The 22411-nt window shown below is 36.6% G+C and overlaps 1 protein-coding gene across 1 annotated transcript; it reads right to left on the bottom strand.

Moving 5' to 3' along the window:
• Positions 1–565: 565 nt before the first annotated feature.
• LOC109278250 (transmembrane protease serine 11B-like protein) lies at positions 566–14543 on the bottom strand. Its single transcript, XM_053900717.1, has 10 exons — positions 14539–14543; positions 11473–11588; positions 8318–8436; positions 8154–8221; positions 5687–5847; positions 4941–4979; positions 4240–4414; positions 2869–3128; positions 2279–2421; positions 566–1442 (listed from the first exon to the last, which is right to left on the bottom strand). Exons 1-10 carry the CDS (start codon positions 14541–14543, stop codon positions 1281–1283), a joined length of 1248 nt encoding a protein of 415 aa, XP_053756692.1. The 3' UTR covers positions 566–1280.
• Between the last annotated feature and the right edge of the window lie 7868 nt (positions 14544–22411).

Here is a 22411-nt window from a genome sequence, read left to right as displayed (position 1 = left end):
GGCAGGCAGGCCTCAACCCTGGGTTGGCCGGCCTCATCCTCAGGCATGACTGAGAGCCTCTTGCATCTAGTAATGAGGGACCCACCTGTTGCATCCCCGCTGGCCTGCCTGAGCCTCTCCCTGCAGCCTGGAGGTAGCTTTTTAACTACTGTATAGCTTTTTCCCAAGCCAAGGACCAAGTGAAAATAATAACAGAGAAAGAAGAAAAGCCACCTACAAAAGACCTTTTTAAGAATAAAACCAAACAAGAGGCATCTGGGTGGCTCAGTCAGTTAAGCATCTGACTTCAGCCTAGGTCATGATCTCACAGTTCATGAGTTTGAGCCCCACATCAGGCTCTGTGCTGACAGCTTGGAGCCTGGATCCTACTTCGGATTCTGTGTCTCCCTCTCTCTCTGCCACTCCCCAGCTCGTGGTTGCACTCTGTCTCTGTCAACAATACGTAAACTTAAAAAAAATTTTTTTTGAAAGAATAAAACCAAACCAAAGAAAAACACACACACGAAAGAAAGAGAGAAAGAGAGAAAGAGAGAAAGAAAGAATTTGTCATTGAGCAAAGATAGTCTGATTTTAAATTTGTTTTTATTAAAATACATTGTACATTTCATGGTTCATAGCTACTTATTTTTATATGTGTTGCAAGTGAGGAATTTCCACAAAAACCTGTATCAACACTGAAGAATTAGTGTACATGGTCTCTATAGGTCTAAAATGTATTTTGCCTAGTTTTACTGACAGTGAAGTTATTTCCCAGTGATTTTAAGAACTGATCAAGACCCCTGTTCAAATGAGAGACTCTAAGTCAGTGCCTAAATTCTGACCAGAGTCAGTTCACAACCATACCCTTTCCTCAAAAGCTACGACATGAAGGCAGATAGAGCATGTTCCAACCCAGCCCTCAGAAAGGGTTGGTTCCACTTTCTCACAGTGCTGCCACTGAGTTGGGAGGATATATATTCATAATTGAAAAAAGTCTGAATGACTAAAACCAAGAGCTTTATTCTATGGTGAGATAGCCATGATGTGGGTTCATGAAATAGTAAAATAGGAATAGTCCTTTTTTTGATAGGAGCATTTTCTTTGCTTAGGCCTTTCTGGACTAAACATTAGATTTGTTGTTTTGTAAGTTCCTTAAAATTAAAGTTCATAAATACTCCCTCAGGACCACAGTTCTTTCAAAACAGCCACCGTACACACTAATTTAAAATGCATGTTAACTAAGGTTGGGAGTAACTTTAGGTGAAAATGACTTCAGATAGTTGCTACAAGATGCTTTTCTCTTAGATACCAGTCTTGGAGGCAATCCAGTTGCGGTAGGCAGTCACTCGCATGTAGACACCTGGCTTATTGATTTTACCACATTCTTCTCCCCAGCTCACTATTCCAACAAGGTACCAAATATTTCGAGAATTAGGATGAACTAGTGGTCCTCCAGAATCACCCTAAATAAGACAAATAATATTTATCATTATGAGAATTAACTTCCAGATACTTTACTTACACTAAGTGATAAGCCCAGATAAAGTTTGTGACTCATCCTTCATACAGACCATAGGAAAATGTATGGTGTAAATCCCTGCATCACCCTTAACCTCACTTTTGGTCAGATTATATTCTCTGGGACTCTTTGGTGTTGACCTGAACCTTGCAGGCATGAGCTGATAAGTTATCTAGTTCTATGAGAAACTAGTTAGCTAGTTCTAAGAGAAAGCTTTTGGGAAGCAAATATTATAGATGTACTTAGAAAACAGGGCTTTATATCTGAGAAAAGTAGCCAGAACCCTAGCCATGAGGAGGCTAAGAAGGAAAGAGAAATAGGCTGGAAGTAGATTAAAATTTTCTGAGACTGATCTTTTATTGAAATGTGATTAAGATTATGTACTGTGATCCTAGACTACTTTGGTTTATATGCCAGCTCTCCCAGTTACTACCTGTGTGATCTTGTGCCAATCACTTTACCTTCCTCTGCCTCGGTTTTCTCATCTATAAAGTGATAATGATAGTACCCACATCACAATGTTGTATGAGGATTAAATGAATTATTTGTAAAAAACTGCAATCAGTGCTGGGCTCAGAGTAAGTCCAACTTAAGTGTTTGTTAAACACTTATAAACATATATTTCATGTAGTGGAGAATTACTTTAGCTGGAAGAGTTTAACAGGATTGTCAAAATGCAAATTAACTGAAGCATAGAAATTGTCTTTGTATTGATGACATTCATAAAATAATAGCAGTTATTTGTAACTGATGGTCAATGTGACTAGTGTCCAGACTTACCTGGCAGGCATCGATATTTCCTTCCAAGTACCCAGCACATAGCATTGTGTCCAATACCATACCATAATATCCTTCCTGAGCATTACAGGTATTTGTGTCAATAATCTTCACAGATGCTTTCTGAAGTACCTCTGGGTATTTACCTAAAGGAAGTATACAAATTAGTAAAAGACCTGTTCTAAAACAGAGCAGGATGGAAAACTTGCTTTGTCCTCTGTGCATAAAACCTGTATTTGACTCTTGCCTACTCATTTCCCTCACCTGAACCAATGGAAAGGACATCTTCAAAGAATCATTTGAAATCTTTTAAATACTGCCTTTCTATGTCCTTATCTCTCTTCTTATATCTTTGAACCAGAACTTTCTCAGTTAGTTTCTCCAGGCTAGGGAATTTCTACAATCAATTGGTCTCCACAGAACATTCCACACCAAGGCAATTTGCAAAGCCATAAGTCCATACGCATGATTTCCTGAGATATTGCCTGGGAGAAGTAGGCATCCTGAAGTAAATGATGCCTTTGACTCTGTGCCTAGCCCACCATTTTTCGTGCTTTTGTACTGACACACTGTTAAATTTTCACTGGACTTACCATTATATGAAAGTGCTCCCCATCCTGTAACAACAACTCCTTCACCTGGTGGAAAAACCTGTGTGGCTTCAGGAAGACAAACTCGATGTACATCATTCTTGAATAAGACTTTTTTGGTGAGCTGTATAATTGCAATATCATCATGATGTTCACCCGGGATGTAGTCTTCATGAACTATAATTTGTTGAATATGATGTTGCATATAGGGGGGATTTACTCTGGTGCCAAAGCTGACAGTATAGTTTTTTGGATTGTTTGTCCTGAAAGAGCAAAAATTATATATTTTGTATTTATTTCAAAATAGTAGAAACATGGCCTTCATCTACTGTACTTTTTAATGACATTAATATTCCCTTGTGCCATAGCTCATTAGCAGTGATACAGTCTGATTTTTTTCATAAATTAAAAAACTGTTTGAGTCCCTCCCTATACCATATACTGTGTAAAGCAGTGGGGATATAGAAATAAAAATTAATAGCCATACCTTCCAGAAACTTAAATATAACGAAGGATGGGCATAAACACAGACAGTTCTAATTGCTTAAGTGATTTGTGTATAATTAGTGGGACAAGAAAACAGGTGGACTTAAATCTGCATGCTCTAGGGAACAGATATTTCTTTTTTTTATATGAAAATTATTGTCAAATTGGTTTCCATACAACACCCAGTGCTCATCCCAACAGGTGCCCTCCTCAATGCCCATCATCCATTTTCCCCTCCCTCCCACCCCCCATCAACCCTTGTTTATTCTCAGTTTTTAAGAGTCTCTTACGGTTTGGCTCCCTCCCTATCTTTTTTTCCCCTTCCCCTCCCCCATGGTCTACTCTTAAGTTTCTCAGGATCCACATAAGAGTGAAAACATATGGTATCTCTCTTTCTCTGTATGACTTATTTCACTTAGCATAACACTCTCCAGTTCCATCCATGTTGCCACAAAAGGCCATATATCATTCTTTCTCATTGCCAAGTAGTATTCAGATATTTCTTAAGGAAAGTAGCATTTTGGATGAGACCATAGAGCTGGGTCAGAGTTGCCTAAAAAATGAGAAGGGGATGGTATGTGCAGAAGGTGAGGAAGCTATGAAACAGGATGATGTGTTTTAGCAACTATGAGTAGTTAAGGATGTCTGCAGTATAAAGTGATGAGAGATAAGAATCATGTGAGAAAAAAATGCCATATCAAGAATGAATGACTCTTCCCATTCTTACAGGTAATGCAGGAAAATCTTAGATTGGCTTCCCATATAATTTGTTTTCCAAACCAGGACACTTGAGAAGAGAGCTATTGATAATTAACTGAGATAACAAGTGTGAACTGGCCCAGTTCCAGTCTTTGGTCTCCCTATCCTTGAGCAACATGATGAACTTACTTTTGAAAGCAGTGAGCTGCAGTCACCAGGTGTCTTTCACTGATCAAAGATGCCCCGCAGTAGTGTCGGCCATTCTTTTTGAGAGTTGCTTGCCAAGGCCATTCTCCCTTCTGAGCATTGGAACCTCCTTTGATTCTATCATACGTAGCTGACATCCTTGCTCGTGTCCCACAGCCTGTCAGAGTCAGTTTTGTTCCATTGAGAGTAGGAAGACACTTGTTTGATTATAAAGCAGAAACTGAGCTGAGTTATTCTTGTATGGTTCTATCTGACAATATCTTGCACTGAAGAGAACAGGATGTAATCTGCAAAGGAATCACTAGCAACCCCTAGATCACCTCCATACCCAGCACAGTATCTCCAAGATACCTCAGCACCTGGAGAATATGAGAGCTCTGGGAGGCAGATAAAGTCACAGTTAAGTCCATGGGCTCTGCAACCAGACTCCCTGGTTTGAATTCTGACCACACCATTCACAAGCTGGTTGAATTTAGGCAAATTATTTCACTTCTTTGTGCTTCAGTTTCCCCAACTCTAACATGGAATGATAATAAATAATATCTATCTTTAGGATTATTGTGAGGATTAAATGAGTTGTATGTAAGGTACCTAGTTAGAATTGTAACTAGCCAACAGTAACAAATCTTGACTGTTATGTCTTAGATCATCTCACACATTGAATTAAGAAGATCTGAACTTACGGTTGTTGATAATCTTTTCAGCATCAACCTTACTGATTTCTGAAATAGAACAAAAAGCTCAGGGTAAATATAATACCTAGCATAAGCCATTGACCTTGGAGACAATGGAGTAAGATGCTAGCTAGGTTCAGCAGAGAGGAGGTCAGAAATAATTTTGAATCTCAGGAGAAAATGTTAGTAGAAAGGAGAGAATATTGGTTTATTTGAATTGTTCTTTTACTATATGCAAATGTATGATATGGAAATACCACTTCCATAGCTCCAAATGAGAGACTTCATTTTTATTTAATTGGAATATAATCTTTATCATCTAAGGTGGAAAACGGTCAGTATCTTTTCTTAGAAGATCAAAAAGACCCACAAGTGAAACTGATTCCTGTCAGTAGACAAAAATAACTTAAAAACTGACCTGTCTTGTAATGGCAGATTGTTTGATATTTTTGAAGTTTATAGGAGATCATGAAAATATATACAAGACACACTGTTACTTATAAGGACTGTTCAAAGTCTTACTATTTGCTTTATAATCAGAAGCAGCTTTTCTCCCAGAAGTGCTTTAAAGTGTGGTATTATTATGATTTGATTATAATGTTTTTAGTAACGAAGAATACAAATTATTGCTCTGAAATAAAATAATGGCCTATTCATTTAAAAAATTCAGGATCAGCTTTGTTCCTGGTACTTGTGATATATGTTAGAAATAAAAAGATGAAATAACACTGCTCCTATTTAATTCATAAGCTTACCCTTGAGCCTAAGAGAATTAGGATCTGTAGTCAGAGAGCCTGCGTGGTTTCTCAGCATCTGATGTAAGACACTTTCAATTCTTCTTCTGGTGTTTTCCTTCATTGATCTGGGAGCCTTGAATATCAGCCATATATGTGCAGTTAGACTGTTGTTATGAGGACTGGAAGCAAGATAAGTATGTTTCAACAAGATAAGCATATTTCTTATGTTGCTAAGAAAATAGCATTTCCTTCCTCATTCCCTGATCTTTCATATTTTTGTATCTTCTGTCTTTTTATGGGTTTGTGCAGTACCTTCACTTTTGGTTAATCACAGGATCATCCATCTGCCTACATTTACCTGGTGACAGTATGCAAGCAGCTACAGCATTCATCTTAGAGGACAAGTAGTTCTACAAAGCTGAAAAGTAGGAAAGGCCTGCGGCACAGGGTGGAAATATCATGTGAGAACTGGGCTCGCTTATTCATGTATTCATCAATCATTTATTGGGCAACTGCTATAGACAAGTGACTGGAATGGGTGCTAGTCGGTGATGCAAGCGTGACTAAGACATGGCTCCTACCCTCCAAGAATTTCCAGATTTCTAGGAAATCAGACATGTATACAAATGACTACAATAAATGAGGCAGAAGGGATAATATTTATTTTGTCTTATCTGCAAATAGAGGAAGGATAAGTTATTTTTTATTTAAAGAATTAGAGAAATTTTCATGAAAGAGGTGGCATACACACTGGGTTTTAAAGTGTTTTTATCACTACTTCAACATCAAGCAGACAATTTCATCAGGTAGAGAAGAAGAGTAACACTCCAGAATAACTGGATAGCGATAATTAATTTGCATTTACTGGGGATCTGCTGTGTTCTAGGTACTTATTTTCACATTTATTGTCACACTTAGACTTCACAACAAGCCTGCAGCATGGGTGTCATTGTCTTCATTTTGTAGACAAGGAAAAACGGAGGCTCTGACAGGTTACCTAATAGGCTCAAGATTATACAGCTACTAAACTCAAATCAGATTCAGTACAACTGACTCTATAACCCAGAGTCTTTACACTGTTTTGTCTCCCTGTGCCAGGTCACAGAGACAGCAGTGTCTAAGAGATTGGGCTCAGATGGAGGAGGACTTTTAATGTGAGCCAAGAGATAGAAGTAAAGAGAAGTTGTTGAATAAAACTGTGCTTGAGAAAGATGAACCTGACCATGGCATTCAGGGAAGATTTGTTTGGAATTCAGATAGGGGTAAGCAACCCAAGAAGGTGACGGGTGGACATGTAGGAATTGTCAAACAGCTTTGAGGATAGTGTCCAAAGTGGCATTTTTATGCTTTGGCTCTCCCTGACAGATGATTAACCTTTTGGCATATAAATCAGTAATCAGTGCTAGGAAGCACTCAGCTCATGCAGGTTTGATTATCATAGAAAGGGGTGTCAAAATGAAAACGTCTGTCCTGTAGCCTCTCCATCGCTTCCTTTGGAAGTGATTGCAGTGGTTGCAGACTTCTCTGAAAGATACCTGGGCCCTTCAATTTTAGCTCCCATCTCTTTCCAATACTAAAATCATCTCTCAAGGTTAATTGTAGTGGAGATCTTGATGTGTTCGGCAATTCCAGGAGCCCCATGAATTCCAGGAGCAGGCATAGCTGGTGACACTGATGAAGGTAAAAGCAATAATCGCCTTCACTGGAAATGTGTTTATTTACAAATCTTTCCATACACATTACCTTCTTTGACCCTAAGTGCATTTACATGAGAGAGGCAGCGAAGGTGCTATGACAGTATTTCACAGAGAGGTAAATAGAGTCAAAGTGATTTAATGACTCTGGGATTACTAAGTGGTAAAGACTGGGATCAAGTTGCCTAACTTCTGTTCTAGGCCTCCCTCTGCTATTACCTGCTACTCTAAACCCACATACGATAGCTATTTTACTTCTTGTTATGGTGACTACAAGGACTTCCTTGACATCAAAGCCTGATGTAGATATGCTCTTTTCTACCCTAAAAGAACTCTAGGGTAGTTCCACAAGGTGTCTGGCTGATTTGCAAGTAGAAGGACATGAGTCATTAAATAGATTTACATAAGACCAAAAAAGGAAAAAGAAAGACATGAGAAAACAGGGTCTGTATTTACACAACTACTAAATAAAAATTTTAGACTATCAAACATTGGTCTAAGGGATCACCTACTATTTGCTAGACATAAAAACTTAAGAAGCTTGAGTGATGAGGCAACTATAATTTAACGCATTATATGAATAACACATTCTCAATAGATCTAGTGGACAAAACTAGATAGCCCCATCTTTGCTTTGGTTTTATATTGAACAATTAGTCTGGCATTTAACTTACGATAATACTGTATTAGTAACTTATTGGCTAATGACTGTGACATTTCACAGAGGTGCTTGAAATATGTATGTATGAATGAGTTGATCTCTTTTCTAACTGCTATTGTTAGTTACTTACACCAGTGTGATGACTTGAGAATTGATATATTGTCTGTAAATGCTAGAACTTTGAAATGCATCAACCATCTGTTAAAGAGAACAGAATCAAACGTCATATTCCAATAATATATTTGTATTTCAGAGGACTAACAATGAAATAAATATAGGAAAATACCAGTTTACCTTAGTCTCAAGAATTTTGCTAAGATAGTTATTTTCTGGTGATGTCTCTCTTTGATAATTTCTGTTGTATGGGATATCCAGCACTTCAAAGCTACCTTGATAATAGTAAGTCGTGTTTTCTGTGAGATAAAAACATCATCCAAGAATTATTTAGGTGAAATGGATTTCAAATGCAGATACAAATTACATAGTAATATCAACTAGTAAATATTGTGCTCATATTAGACATTGATAAAGCCTGTGAATCTTTCTGGCACAGCCGGTTAGATATCCTGGGCATTGTGAAAAGTGTTTACGGGACCAATAATGCAGCATATATAGATATAGACAAAAGTCAGCAAGAAGAGTAATATCTTGATTGAGACAGATAGAACTATATACTGTAAGTGAGATTTCTGTCATATAATTATTAAACTATGAGTAAAAATAGTTACCATTTATTATGTACCATGAGAAGATACTTTATAAAAGAACATATGAAGTATACCCCTTTTTTTTCTGGAAAAATGTGGTGTTGAGATATTCAGTAACTTGACTAATATCATATGGATACTAAAAGCCAAGAATCAACAAAAATTCGATTTGAGTACAAAGACTACACCTAATCCATTTTATTTCCTTAAATTCTCATAGATACTAAGATACCTATTAGAGGTAAGACATGTGATATATCTTACCTCTAATATGTGATAGATACTAAGCACTTAGAAATATTCTAGATGCTATATAACAACACCTAGCGTATAGTAAGCATTGAATAAATATTAATACTATTGTGCAATATGATCATTGCTTTTGAAGACTATGTGATGGAAGTGACAGGCTCAATATGGTTGAAATCATTACACAAGGTACTAATAAGGATATAATGAAAAACATTAATCATCTAATTGCAGGTTCTATACAAATGCAGAGAAGGAAAGCACCATAATCAAAATGAAATATGACTTTCTGTTATAAGTGGTGAAAATATTTTACAGTGAGAATTGTGATAAAAAAAGAAGCCAGAAATGTCTAAACAAAATGCTGAAAATGGGTTGTTTATGAATAATAATTTGTGAACCAACATTGCTAATTATAGTTAGTTTGTCTGGGGATCATGGATCTTTTACTATAGAGACCGAACTTTGCAATGGTAGCTTATTAGATTTTAACATAAGTAGTAAAACATAGATCTTTAAACTATTCAACTTTCTTTTTTTATAATTCAGTGTTCATAGTGTATCTTTCAGTTCTTTATTTAGATTCCTAAATATTTCTACCTACTATGATAATTAGGCTGCCATGAATATTCCTCAGTGTAGACTAATAAATTGACAAGATACAAACTTTTTATTACAACTGCATGGAACACTTTTCCAAGAGCCAGTGCATAAACTAAACATTTAATGTCTAAGACATTAAGACTAAGAAACCATACCCTAAAACAAGGAATTGAGTATTAATTTAATTCCACACAGCATTCAGCCACAGAGATGGCTCACTATGCTGAGGTCACTGTGAAATCAGTCACTGAGATCTGTTGGTACCTGATGAAATGAAAACAACCCTTAGGGATGAGATATCCATAAGGCACATCTGCACCTTATGATTGATATTCCCATTTCTATAAGTGGTTCAAATGCCAATATGAATTGAGATGGATAAGGGACAGAAAGAAATTGTTTTATGACTTTTTCATGACTTGATTACTTAGAAGTTATTTCTATAAAGAAAACTTACAACTTACATGTAACACACACATACAAACATACACACATTTTTGGTTTTGGTTTTGTGCAGTGTTTTGAAGTGTGATAATATTTTAAGCATAAATTATGAGAACACTTCTATTTAAATCTGACAGAGTTAAGGCATTTCTTTTATGTTCTCCTTCCTCTAACTTATAAAAACACCCAAAGACAAGGGTAAAGGGCTCATTTCCAAGGAAGCAAAAGAAAGACACAACTCCAGGCTAAAAACTATGAAGCAAATATTCCCCCAAATGTGAAATATAAACTAGGCTGAAAAATGATACATATCAGAGATACATCTCCTCACAAGCTGAGTTTATTGAGGATTTTTCTAAATTCTCAATGACTCTGTTATTACTGTAATGAGACTTCAGGGCCTGGAAAAAAGACAAGGAATATTTCCAAAGGTCCTATTTTGACCCTGCAGAATGACAGCAGTGAAAATAAATGTGAATCCATAGTAATGTGCCATTTTTATTATATGTGCTCTAATCTCCCGGTTAAGGCAACCTTCTGGAGGTGAGTTGGGATGAACAAAGGAGAGACGTCAGGATCACTATATTATAGTTCAGAGTCTGTATATTAAGGAGCTTTCCTCAGGGCTACCCCAGCTTCTTGTGTTAAAAACTGAAGACAAGTGTTCCATGGAGTTAAAATAACAGATTGCATAAGAGAATGTTTGAGATGATGAATCAAAATATAAGCTGCAAACTCCCTATGTCCCACCCCTAGAATCACTTCCCATAGTATTCTTTAGAAAACATCTAGTAATTATGATTGCAAATGAAGTATTATAAAGGTTGAGAATATAAAAAGAATAATATTGCTAACAAACTACTGGGAAGTTGGGAGAAAAATGAGCAGTGTAAGCATATGCTGATTTTCTTGTCTTTCTTGTCTTAGTATTTTAATTACAAGGTAACACATATTAATACCAACTTGGTAGATTACTTTTTCTGCCTATCAACTGTCTATCTGTGTATTCATGTCGCTGTATCATATATATTCTTTTACTTGTGTATATACAAAAGATGTCTGCAATAGGGAGCTTGGCAAATGCTTCTTTCTGGGATCTTGGGTCACTGACGGCCATTTTAAAGGAACATAGAGGGGTGCCTGTGTGGCTCAGTTGGTTAAGTGTCTGACTCTTGAATTTGGCTCGGTCATGATCTCATGGCTCGTGAGATAGAGCCCCGCTTGGGGCTCTGTGCTGACAGCACAGAGCCTGCTTGGGATTCTGTCTCTCCCTCTCTCTCTCTCCCCTTCCCCTGCTTATGCTCTCTCAAAATAAATAAAATAAACTTTTAAAAAAATAAAGGAAGACAGATAATTTATTATTTGCAATTATCTCTTTGTCTTTGGTAGAAATGTAAATAAAGTTTACAACAAACTGAAATAAATAAAAATGTGTTCTTTACCAACCTACTGCCAGAAAATGAACCAGGAGACCAATGGTTATTCCCAGGATTGCCAACACTCCGAACACAATCAGTGCAATCATCCATAGTGGCAAAGATGGACGGGAAGCTGTGACTGGTCTGCAAGTAAAGGATATGAATATAAAAAGGTATATCAAAAAAAAAAAAAGTCACAGACACTCCAAATCTTTACTCTTGCTCACCCTTATTGGCTCAATTTAGGCATAGGGGTAGCAAAAGATATATGAAGAAAGGACAGGAAAGGGAAGGTAAGGAAAGGGAAGGGAAAAAGTAAGAAAGAAAGAAAGAAAAACGAGGAAGGGGAGGAAGAGAAAGAAGGAAAGAAATTTACAATTAAACCTCTTTGGATCTGTGCTGTGAAATTATTTTTCAGGAATACGATAATGTCAAGTTATCTATACTTAGCATCTAGTTGTCTCCCATGACCAATGGGGTAGTGACAGAGTTAGTATCAACTAGTGAAGACCTTGCCAGGTTGGGGAGGAAGAAGAGAGGAAAATAGAAATGTCTTATAAGTTCTTTATGCCAAAGCTTATCATAATTTTTGAATTATGATCACAATTCTATTTTATTATGTCCTTGTTATATCCAGAGAACACAGGCAAATATGAAGTGCTGTATTGGGTGAGAGCAGTGTCCATCTTTCTTGCTAGCTTACTAGCCAGGAATTCAATTTTCTTGCTGCAAACTGTCATGGATTGACCAAAGATAAAGCTGGACAGTATAATGTCTAATTTTAAATGTCAATTTTAGCTAGGCTATGGTGCCAGGTTGTTTGGTCAAACATGAGTCTACATGTTGCCATGAAAGTATTCTGTGGCTGAAATAAACATTTCTAATCAGTTGACTGTAAGGAGATTACCCTCTGCAAGTGGGTGGGCCTCATTCAATCAGGTGAAGGCCATAAGAGCTAAAACTGAGATTTTCATCAGAAGAAAAAAACAGTCTGCCTTGGAAGTATGACATAGAAATCCTGCCTGAGTTTCCAGCCGTGCTAACTTTACAACTGTGTGAAGCTACCTTAGGTACATAGATATATCTTATGTTTATGTATCTATATATTTGTATAGATCTATTATCTATCATCTATTGATAGAGAAAAGGAGAGAAAGAGAGAGAGGAGGAGGAGGAAATAGAGACAGAAAGAGATATCCTCTTGTTTCTGTTTCTCTGGAAAATCCTGATATGGAGGCAACAACAAGGACTTTGTTGCCACACAAAGGTTTTGAGATTTTGTCTTAAATATTGGGGCTCCTCCAAGTATGGTTGGAGGATGGCTTTTATCAAAATCACCTGAGAGTGGTTGTTACATATGCAGATTATGGTATCCTACCCCAGATCTAATTAACTCAAATTCCCAAAAGAGTCTGAGAATCTTCAGTTTAACACTGTTAGTGATACAGATTCTTACTAAACTGTATGCTATCTTCATGGCAAAACTGGAAAACTTTAATATAGCTGGACATATTGTGAGAGTTTTCAGATTAGAAGCGGCATTGGAGAGGAGTATGTATGATGTATTAGGTCTCAGATAAAAATAAATTGGGTTGATACTTCCAGGAGAACAAGTTTGTTGTTGTTGTTGTTGTTGTTTTAAATACATCCTCTACGGAGTTTTTTCCACTCTCTTTAAAAATGACTTCATACTTCTCCTTTTTACCTCAAACCTCCAGCACCATTTGCCCCATTCTCAAGCTTAGCTGGTAACCTTACTTCCTAGTCCACTGAGAAAATGAAAAGCATCAGAAGAGAATATTTACAACTCCATCATCACATTTGTGAACTTCTCTTCATCTGTACCCCACATCCTTCTTTTTCCTCGTGTTTCCACATATAAATTGTGCCCCTGACTTAAGACAAGCCCTCCACCATCTCATCTCATTCCAAGCCTGTTTCTAATCTATGTTTCAGCCATTTCAAACTACTCAGAGTTCCACAAACAACCAGACTCTTCCACACCTCCATGGCCTTGCACGCTCTGGTCCTTCTGCCTAAAATGTCTGCCTCAAGCCTACCCAGTGAGCCCCCACTCAAACTTTATCCTCAACTCTGTCATCTCCTCTTTCTTGAGGCCTTCCATTGCTCACCCTAATATGGATCTACACTGAGAGTATTTTTTATTTTTACATGGCAGTCTTTTCACCTCTGGTCGAGGTCTTGTTATCATCTGGCCCATGTCATTATTTGTTATTCATGATGTTATTATTTTATACCCAGGCCATATTGTGGTGTCTAGCACATTATTGATAATATTTGTTGAAATAGTATATAAATGAAGCCAAGGGATATCAAGGACAATGAGACTCTGAAGGATAAATAGATCAGAGGGTTACAAATTATGGAAGGCCTTCAGTGCTAATCAGAAGAGATTTTGATTTTATCTGGTGGAAATGACTAACATGAGGACATGCAGTGCTTAGGAAGATGAATCTTCAGCCTGGATAACTGTAGTTTAAAGGAGGGAGAAAAATGAAAGGGGAGGACCAATGAGCAAAGAGGCTAATATAATCAGTGGGAATGGAATGATAGCATTCTGGATTGTGGTAGTAAGAAAAGAAACAAAGTGATGAATTTGAGAACATTTACAGTAGAATCTTTGTCAGAATTTGGTAATTAGTTAGCTATGTTTGTAAAGAATAGGTAAAAGAGAGTCAGATGAAGCCTAAGAGATATGTATCTGGAATTTAAGAGACATTTAAATTTCTAGTACACAAATGGAGATGTCACACCAGTAGTTAACTGAGGAACCATAGTTGGGGTTAATTTAGGATTCATCTGAAAACAGGGAACAAACAAAGCTGTGAAACTGAATTAGTAAATTACAGTGCTTTTTATATAAAACATAGTACAGAATCGACACTTCTCTTTCCAAGGCAAACATTTGTTTCCATTCTGACTACAACTAATTTATCTCCATGTTTCGTGGCTTTCCTGAATTTCACAGTCTCATTGTTTGAAATCACTCAAAAGACTTTAAATTGTCAGCATATGTTCCTTAACTGTCCAATTCAAAATCTTGTCCACCTTTCAGAGATGGGTAAGTACTTACCTCATCTCCTAGGCATTTGGCTCCACCAAGACTACTTTGCTCACTGCTTGATTCTCTAATCTTTGCTCCACACCCTTTCCTTACTTTTCTGTCTCCCATAAACTCTCACGAATTACTTTTCTTAGGAGTGTCTTAACTGGGGATATACTGGTACATTTCTTGTTTTGTCTAGTTTTATTTTTAGAACTTTACCTCCGGACACGACTTCATATAGATTTGGGCAATTTTTTTCTTTTATCTTTGCAATCTGTTTTAGAACTGGTATTTTTATAAGAACATAAATAAATCTATTAAAATGTGATCAAATAAGCTATCTTAGAATTCATCCAGACGCTATGGCTTGAAAGTGGAGGACTGAAATCACTTCCTAATTTCCAGTTGCCCTTCATTGAAAATGCTGTAGAATTTCATATTTATGTTGCCTATCCTCTTTTTCCATTTTGATTATTGCTTGTCACCAGCTCAGATGCTTCTCCCAGTTGTAGCTACCTTTAACTGATAACCTAAAGATCTTACGAACCATGATGCAGATGAAATATCTGCTTAAAAATGAAATACTTCCCACGCAGAAAAACCACTCAGCTATTCAGCCAATATTTCTGGTACTGCATACTATAAATTCTGAAAAATCACATAAGGGGAATTACTGAATAGAGGATACATAAGAGGATACAGAATATCAATTATATCTTGCCATTAAAAAATACAAAAATAACAAACTCTTGGCTGTGAATTCTCAATGCTACCTTGGCAAGGATCTAAAACATCACTTTCTTCTGAGACCTTTTCCGTTCTGTCCTAGAGAACTAACCCTAAGAGAACAATTGAAATTGATATAATATGGCATTGAAGTTTTTATTTCCATGTCTAGTGTTTCTTTTCTTCCTCTTGGCTATTCATTGTTTAGGCACCCAAATGCAACCACAAAATTGATTAAGGTCTCCTCAAAAGCACCTGCAGAAACAACCATGTTTCCAAATCCCTTTAAGTTCTTCTGGGCAGATTAATGCCTCAGCCTGAAACTAACCACTAAATTAAGGTTTGAAACTTTTCTAAGTAACTAGGAGTGCTTGTAAACAATGCATTAATAATCCTTTGAAATCTTTCAGGTGAAGACTTCACAAAAGTGTTAAGGTGTACAAAAAGAAGAAGGGACACTATAAACACAAAACCAAACCTAACCAAAATAAAAAAAAAAAAAAATCCACATCTATCCAGCATAAAAGTGATGTCTTTTAATAATTATGCTGTTTATGGGGCACCTGGGTGGCTCAGTCGGTTAAGCGTCCGACTTCAGCCCAGGTCACAATCTCACGGTCCGTGAGTTCGAGCCCCGCGTCGGGCTCTGGGCTGATGGCTCAGAGCCTGGAGCCTGCTTCCGATTCTGTGTCTCCCTCTCTCTCTGCCCCTCCCCCGTTCATGCTCTGTCTCTCTCTGTCTCAAAAATAAATAATCGTTAAAAAAAAAAAATAATTAAAAAAAAATAATTATGCTGTTTACTTTCCACTTATTAAATGTGTATGATCACCCTTTCCTTTACTGATAAATCAGAGATGTGGCTAAAAGAAAACATCAGGGTTATGAATAATATGATATTTTTAATAAAGAAATTGCACAAAAGTAAATTATTTACTTTAGTTCAAAAAATGTTCTTAGTATATTCTGTCTCTGTGAGTATGCTCTTTCTAATCACATTTTTACATGAATACTGACACTGTAAATTGTGTGTGTTTGTGTGTGTGTATGTGTACTTAGAGGGCTAAAAATTTGACTCAAGATGCAAATTTTAAGAGAAATATTTGTGTAAGGCCTGCATTTATATTTTACACTTATCTGAACATTAAATATTTTATAATTAGTTCCACTTCATTTTGCTATTTGCATATATTTTGATGAAAACGTCTTGTAAGCTAAAAGTGTATTTTCAAAATGGCATTGATGATCACTGTTCACTTAACATAATAACTATCTAGTTATATACTTTGAAAATAAATAGCACATGTCTATGCATAATGATTCTATTCTAGTTCATGAACATTTTACAGATAAAAATACATGGTTTATATGCAATTCTACAGAGTGTACCTATAAAGAAATGGTACTGTGAGAATCAAGGCAATATTTATGAAAGCAGTTTAGAAAACACAAGATATTAAACAAATCAGAGGAGTCATAATCATCATTAATAACAATTTAATATTTGGTTTATAAGAGAAATTTTTCTCTCTGTTTCCTCCTCTCTACAACAGTCACACCGTCATTTTTCATTCATAGGATGTTAAGCTACCTGTCACCCTTCTGAAGCATTCTCCAAAACATGACATAAAACTACAGATTCCAGACACAAATGCACGTATGTGACAGGAGTGTCTCCATGCAGAAAATCCAAAATGCTGTAGAAAAATATTACAAACCCCCTCTAAAGTGAGTTATTTTACTGCAACCCTTGGGTGGGAGTCATTGGCGAAACAGTTAATTCTAATTATGTCAGAATTCTGGGCAAGCAAATCTCTACTTACCTGTACATAATGTGCTGATATAATGGCTGTTGGCGTTAATGAAGATAAAGGAAACTTCTGCACTTCCTTTGTCCTGGTCGGTGGTTCTCAGTAACTGTGCTAACCACAATGATACTTGGGGTTTTAAGGGTTGGGTGCAATAGCAGAAAGCAATTAAAAGGAAACTCGTTTAGCAAGTGTTGATGACAGCTATGGATCTGTGGTTTAAAGGAAGACGTGAAAATTATCTTTGAGTTGGATACTTAGAAAAAGAATAGACATAACTTGGATTGGTCGCTGAGAGATCCACCCAGGAAATACTACCACAGTTTGATGAATCAGTGTTCTGACTCAAACCCCATCCATTCCTTTCATGGAAAACTCCTCCTCAGTGAAACCAGCTGTATTCACCAGAGCAGTCTCTGACAAATGACAAATATACATTATTTTGTTGTGTTTTTTTTTTTGATATGAAAATTCTACTACAACATTACTATTTGAAACATGCTTAATCTAAAAATTCTCTCTGGAACTGTGTACATACTTTTGTAGAAATGGATTTGCAGGTGGAGATAGGTTTTGGTGTAAGAAATATCAGTCCTATTTTGGTAAATGTTTATAGGAATTAATCTAGTCAAGAGTTGTTTTACTAAATGAATATGGATTAGGCTTTTGGGTGACACCAACTTCTTATGAAAACAAAAAAATCAGGAGGTCATTAAGATATTTTGGATATAAATATATAGACTATTAGCACTATCTTTCATATATTTCACCATTTATTCACTTCATTCATTCATTTAATAAATACTTGTTGAAAACTTCCTGAGGTTTACATATCGTTCCTAGTAGTGGAAATACAACAAGGAATATGATAAAGTCCCTGTCTTCATGGAGCTTACACTTTAATGAGAAAAACAGATAAACACTCAAAATAGTAAATGCATAATTTAATATATTTATATATGTTATAAAGAAAATGAAGCAGGGCAATTGGATAGAGAGTGCTGTGTGTGTTGGGAGGGCGGAGGGTAGCAGCTATCTTTAGGGTGGTCAGGAAAGGCATCTCTGAAGAGGAGGCTTTTGAACAGAGACCTGAATGATGATATTAACATGAATCATCTTCCTAAAACACATATTCATGACACTTGTCTATTTAAAATCTTCAAAACTTTCAACTGCTTTCAGGATAAAATATAAATTTCTCTGGTTAATATTCAAGGCTCTCTAGAACATCATTTCTTTTTATTTATGTTGTTCCAAAGTAGTTTGGTGAAACAAAGGGCATGACCTCTATCCCAATGCCAGGTCTACTGGTAACTAGCTATTGGTATAAATCTTTTGAGCTTCAGCTTTCTTATAGGTAAAAATGCAGTCTAACAATATCATACCTGTAAGTTTGTTATATCAGCTGAGACCAAGTGCTTGGCACAATATCCAGGACATTGTGTTACCTTAATAATGACTTTGCCCAAAACTTGACTTTACTTTAGCCATTTCTGACAGTTCCATTCCTTGAATGGCAAGTGTTTTCCTACATCCATGCATTTATTCATGCTGTTTAATACTCTCAGGATTGTCATTTCTACCCATTCAATGTTTATTCATGCGTCATGGTCCAACTTAATTGCCACTTCCTTCATGAAGCTTTCCCTGTAAAGTATTATTCTCTTTGATCTCTTTTTTTCTGGCTTCTAATATTTACTGTCATTAGTGCTCATTTTAGATTTAATCATCTATGTTGTATTGATTTCTACTTAAATATGTCCTGTGGATGGTCCTATGACCCCAGTGAAAGTGTAACCTGCTTGAACTTAAAGGCAAAGACTATATCTTGTATTTCTATTTTTCATAATGATCATCAGAGTGCTTGGTATCCAGTAGATGTTCAGTAAATAAACTATATGTTTAAAATACTGATTAACAACCAAAATATACGTAGATCTCCTAAAAGCTAATAAAATATTTTAAAAACTCAGTATTAAGTGTAGATAGGGTTTTAAAAGAATATTCACAGAAGAAATGTGTATGGACAATATAAAAAATGCTTAATATCATCCATTAATAATTATGTAAATATACATCAGCACAATAATACAGCACTACCCAGATCAAACATTTTATTTTAAGATTTGGTAAGCATGTGGGGAAATGGGCCCCCATATGTTGACGGTAGGAGAATCAAAGCAGCAACCTTAGAGGGAGAACATGTTTAATTTTATACCTTTATCCCCTATAACCAGGCAGTTTCACTTTTAGGTATCCACCTAGATTTCTATCCTGGCATAGGTAATCAAACAGGATTATATGAAAATATTTATTAAAAAGTTTGCAATAGCAAAAAAAAAAGGAAACTAATTATTAATTGGAAGAAAAACGGTTAAATAAACTATGACATATCGAGACACCTCGGTGGCTCAGTCGGTTAAGCCTCTGCTTCTTGATTTCAGCTCAGGTCATGATCCCAGGGCCATGGGATTGAGCATGGAGCTTGCTTAAGATTCTCTCTCTCTCTCTCTCTCTCTCTCTCTCTCTCTCTCTCCCTCTCCCTCTCCCTCTCTCCGTCCCCCTCTCCCTCTCCGTCTCCCTCTGCCCCTCCCCACTGTCTGTCTGTCTCTCTGTCTGTCTCTCTCTCTCAAAAAAAAATTAAACAAACATACAATGGTGTATCAATATTCTGGAATGTTATTAGGTGTTAAAAGGAAAGAGTTTATAGTAAAATATAGTGGGTTGATGTGCTCATCCTCATTCTAAGATCCCTTTTTCTGCTGCAGAGATTGGAAAGCTAAACATGACATCTCCCAGACTCCTTTGCATTTAGGATTCTGGCTACAATTTGGGTTTTGCCAGCTAGATCCACTCACATGAAACTTGTAAGGGAGAAGCATGTCAGATGCCTTCTAAGGCAGAAATGAAGTCACTTGTGGATTTATGCTGGTAAAAGCTCATGGATATATGATGTGTTCTGTAGCAGCATTTCACTCTCTGTTCTTCAGCTTTCTGGGGGCCAAGAAATAATTTTAGAGACAAAAGACCAGACCAGCTTGTGAGTATCAGGAGGATGCAGTGATAATATCATCAGTGCTGGTGCTTTCTTTTTTCTTTTCTTTTCTTTTCTTTTCTTTTCTTTTCTTTTCTTTTCTTTTCTTTTCTTTCCTTTTCGTTTTTCTTTTTTCTTTTCCCTGCCTCCTTCCCTGTTGTTCTCTCTCTTCCTTTCTTTTCCTTTTTTCTTTTCTTTCTTTTCTTTCTTTCTTTCTTTCTTTCTTTCTTTCTTTCTTTCTTTCTTTTGGTATTACTTAATAAGTTTAATGAGTTAGTTGGTGTAAGGAAAATATCCACGTATCCACTGTCACGGTTAAGAAATGGAATTTTGGGGGCACCTGGGTGGCTCAGTTGGTTAAGCACCAAATCTCGATTTTGGCTCAGGTCATGAGCCCCAAGTCGGGCTCTGCACCAAGAGTGGAGCCTGCTTGGGATTCTCTCTCTCTCTCCCCCTCTGCCCCTCTTCCCCATTCGCTCTCACTCTCTCTCTCTCTAAAAATATTTTTTTTTAAAAAAAGGAACTTTGTCTGCCACCTCAACCGCTCCCCAGTACCCTATCACAGCCTTAGCCTCCCACCCTCCCCCAAAAGTAACCTCTATCCTGTTTTTCTTTTGAAGTATAATTAACATGCAGTGTTATATTAGTTTCAGGTGTACAAAAATAGTGACTCAACAATTCTATCCATTACTCAGTGCTCATCAAGATAAGTGTGCTCTTGGGGCATCTGAGTGGCTCAGTTGGTTAAGCATTCAACTCTTGATTTTGGCTCAAGTCATGATCTCATGATTCCTAAGATTGAGCCCCACATCAGGCTCTGTGCTGACATTATGGAACCTGCTTAGGATTCTCTATCTTCCCCTCTCTAACCCTTCTGTGCATTCTCATGTGCGCTCTCTCTCTCTCTCAAAATAAATAATTAAACTTAAAAAAAAATAAGTGTGCTATTGATCTCATTTATCTGATTCACCCCTCACCCCACCATTTCCCCTCTGGCAGCCACTAGGTTGTTCTCTGTATATAAGAATCTTTTGGGGGGGACACCCAGGTGGTTCAGCTGGTTAAGCTTTGGACTCTTGATTTCAGCACAGATCATATCTCACAGTTTGTGGGATCAAGCTATCAGTGCAGAGACTGCTTGGGATTCTCTCTCTCCCTCTCTCTCTTCCCTTCCTCCCTAAATTAAATAAGTGAACTTTTTTTTAGAAGTCTTTTTTTGTTGGTCTCTTTTTTGTTCATTTGTTTTGTTTCTTACATTTTACATATGAGTGAAAGTATATAGTGTATGTCTTTCTCTGATGTATTTTGCTTAGCATAATACCCTTTAGCTCCATCCATGTTGTTTTAAATGGCAACATTTAAATGGCACATTCTTTTTTGTGGTTGAGTAATATTCCAATGTATCTTCTCTATCACATCTTCTTTATCCATTCATCTATGGGTAGACATTGGGTTGCTTCCATATCTTGTCTATTATAAATAATGCTGCAATAAATACAAGGGTTTATGTATCTTTTTGAATTATTGTTTTTGTATTCTTTGGGTAAATGCCCAGTAGTAGAATTACTGGGTCATATGGTAATTCTATTTTTAATTTTTTGAGGAACTTTCATGCGATATTCCACAATGGCTGCACCAATTTGCATTCCCACCAGCAGTGCATGAGTGTTCATTTCTTTCCACATTCTCATCAACATTCGTTATTTCTTACGTTTTTCATTCTAGCCATTCTGACAGTTGTAAGGTAATATCTCATTATGGTTTTTATTTACATTTCCCTAATGATTAGTATGTCTGTTAACCATCTGTATGTCTTCTTTGGAAAAATGTCTGTTCAGATCCTCTGCCCATTTTTAAATTGGATCATTTTATTTTGGTGTTGAGTTGTATAAGCCCTTTATATATTTTGTATATTAAACCCTTGTCAGATATATCATTTGCAAATATCTTCTCCCATTGAAGAAGTTGCCTTTCAGTTCTGTTGATGGTTTCTTTTGCTGTGCAGAAGACCCTGAATAGCCAAAGCAGTCTTGAGAAAAAAGAATGGGGCTGGAGTTACCACAATCCCATATTTCAAGATATGCTACAAAGCTGTGGCAATCAAGACAGTGTGGTACTGATACAGAAGTAGACACATAGATCAATAGGACAGAATAAAGAGCCCAGAAATAAACCCATGATTATATGATCAATTAATCTACAACAAAGGAGGCAAGAATATACAATGGGGAAAACAAGTGGTTTTCTCTTCAACAAGTGGTGCTGGGAAAACTGGAAAGCTACATGCAAAAGATTGAAACTAGACCACTTTCTTACACTATACACAAAATAAATT

Source organism: Panthera pardus, unplaced genomic scaffold (genome assembly GCF_024362965.1).
Source record: "Panthera pardus isolate Hobbes unplaced genomic scaffold, ASM2436296v1 HiC_scaffold_13, whole genome shotgun sequence".
Taxonomy (NCBI): Eukaryota; Metazoa; Chordata; class Mammalia; order Carnivora; family Felidae; genus Panthera; species Panthera pardus.
The sequence above is the reverse complement of the archived record's forward strand: the minus strand, read 5'-3'. Positions and strand labels throughout refer to the sequence as shown.

Excerpts from the sequence above, each read along its gene's own strand:
- LOC109278250 (XM_053900717.1), bottom strand. Across the intron at positions 8,222-8,317 it reads GCAAAATTCTTGAGACTAAG|ATGGTTGATGCATTTCAAAG; the intron begins GTAAACTGGTAT and ends TCTCTTTAACAG. Across the intron at positions 1,443-2,278 it reads GAAATATCGATGCCTGCCAG|GGTGATTCTGGAGGACCACT; the intron begins GTAAGTCTGGAC and ends TGTCTTATTTAG.